Raw genomic sequence first — 2,422 nt, forward strand, 5'->3', positions numbered from 1 at the left:
ATTTTCTTCCTTATTCAAATTTAAGACTTTAAGACTAGCAGAATGAAAAAAGCATCTGAGGCCTCCTATATTTTAGCGGCAATGAAAGAACTGATATTACATGAAAAACCTACTAGAGCAAGAAATAGAATGTATGTGTCTATAAAAACTCTGCTTTGATAAATATCTCAGAATGATTTCCAACTTCACCTTTTTCCCCCATGAAATGACAGTGTTTTGTAGAAAACTAAAATCAAAGATATGTGAGTGTTTTGGTTTACATTTTAGTCCTCCACCTGTTTAATCCAATAGAAACTGTTTTTTAGCTTTATCTTTTTATTACAAACATCTTTCAGAGATGCCAGTAATTTCTATCAACCATTTACCTATAAATGTGTGTGTTCTAACAGTTCATCTTTTTTTCCAGAGTTCTTATATAATTTCCCTAGGTGGGTCTAGGTTTTTCTGCCATGGTAAGAAGGAAAATTTAAGCTTACAGAAAAGAAAGCTTTATATTTCAATAGAAACTCGAAATCACAAAGGCCACAGGCATTGTAGTTACAATCTGGACTCCCTGGGACCAGATATCCTCTATTGGGGCCTTCTATGGAGGGCAAGAAACCTTTTATAGGCAAAGACAGCCCCCCAATCAAACTCTCTCCCACTGCCATTCCCAGTGGCCTGGCAGCTCTGCCCAGTGAGCAAGCTGGAACAATGCAGCTCTTTGTTACCGTAGGATGATTTGCAGCACATGCAGACTACCAGCGCTGCCCTGGCCGCCCCCTCCCTTCCTCGCCTTTTCAGAAACATTTCAGATCAAGAGAGAAACATAGCCTCAGACTCTGTTTGCAATGTTCCTTCCTCAGTTATACAATTTGAAGGAAATCAAACTTTCTCCACAACTCAGAATTCTGAAGCATGTCTAACTTCTTGAGCAACTCCAAATCAAAGTACATGTAATCTACCAACACTTGTCAACAGGCTTTTATTTAGAACTAATGAACTTGCAGGTGGAATCAGAAAGATCACAAATAGAGGGATGAGGATAAATGGGAAAATCCTTGATTAGGCCAGCTGAAAGACAGCTTGACACCTTTAGAAAAATGAAAAACAATTTTTTTTTTTAAGAATACGAGCAATCCATGCAAAATACCTTGTTGTGTGGTTATCAAGGCCCCTCGGGCAGAATGTAGTTATATCCACAATTAGTAACAGGGACACTGCTTTTGGAGGCAAATCTGGAATGGTGACAGATTATAGTATTGGATATTTCCAGCTTCGGCAGGTCTTATCTTCTTAGCAGAAGCTCAGAAGCCAATGTCTGGATGTAGCCGGTCAGTTGCAAATAATAGCTCAGGAATGTTAAGCGGCTTCAGGAGTCGCGTGGACAGCACGATTACCTAACAACAGGAGGGGAAGCACACCGCAGACAGTTAGGGAAGCCAGTCCCAGGTTACTAGAAGATGAGAAATGAAATGCAACAAATTTCTTTGGGGAGGGCATGGAGTGGAGGTAAAGAAAAAGGCAGAAGGCAGCAGGTTGAATGTCCTGGGTGGAAGGACGGGTGCACAGTCTGGAAAGGACAGCCTGCAGGACAGCTGGGCTGTGTCCACTGAACCTGTAATCAGCGAGGCACTCAGAACGGCTCAGTCTAACACCGGGTGCCTGTGAGAGGCTCAGCCCAACCACCACTTTCCTGCCGAATAGGACTGGATCATCCCATCACTTTGTGATGCAGTCATTTGGCCTCAATAACGAGGCTTCTCTCCCTTTTGAGAAGCCTTTGCTCCTCCAGAGAGCATGAGGAGGCACACCCCAGAGGTGGCCATTGTTGTTGACCATGATGAGTGCGTTAGTTTCCTGGTACCACATACTGGGTGGCTTAAACGGCAGAAATGCATCGTCTCATGGTCTGGAGGCTAGAATCTAGAGATCAAGGTGTTGGCAGGGTTGGTTCCTTCTAAGAGCTGTGAGGGAGGATCTGCTCCATGCCCTTCTCCTGGCTTCCCTGTGTCTTCCCATTGTCCTCCCTCTACGTGTGTCTGTTGCTGTGTCTAAATTTCCCCTTCTTATATGGACACAGTCATATTAAATTAGAGCCTGTACAAATGACCTCTTCCTAACTTGATCGTTTGCAAAGACCCGATTTCTAAATAAGGCCATATCCACAGGTACTGGTGTTTGTGTGTCGGCGGGGGGGGGAGGGGCATTAGGACTTCAACACCTTTGAGGGGACACAATTCAACCATAAAAATCATGATGATGGTGACAGCAGCTAAAACTTATTAGTTCTTATGATGTGCCAAGTTCTGAAGAATATCTCACTTAATATCCATTGAATTCTTGTAACAACTTTATGAAATGGGTAACTTTATTATTCCCATTTTTCAGATGAAGAAAATAAAGCACAGAAAGGTTAAGTAAAGTGTCCAAGGACACACAG

General features: G+C 42.8%; 1 protein-coding gene across 1 annotated transcript in view; it reads right to left on the reverse strand.

The window, feature by feature from the left end:
- Positions 1-941: 941 nt before the first annotated feature.
- The window catches only part of LOC103610366 (sec1 family domain-containing protein 2-like), a gene marked incomplete at its 5' end in the record, with an annotated part of 38,810 nt that continues 37,329 nt past the window's right edge, over positions 942-2,422 (reverse strand). Inside the window, one exon of the mRNA XM_008594549.1 lies at positions 942-1,379. Within this exon, the coding sequence (XP_008592771.1) occupies positions 1,287-1,379 (93 nt within the window). The remainder of the gene's footprint in view (positions 1,380-2,422) is intronic.

This window comes from Galeopterus variegatus, unplaced genomic scaffold, assembly GCF_000696425.1.
Source record: "Galeopterus variegatus unplaced genomic scaffold, G_variegatus-3.0.2 Scaffold11020, whole genome shotgun sequence".
NCBI classification, from domain to species: domain Eukaryota; kingdom Metazoa; phylum Chordata; class Mammalia; order Dermoptera; family Cynocephalidae; genus Galeopterus; species Galeopterus variegatus.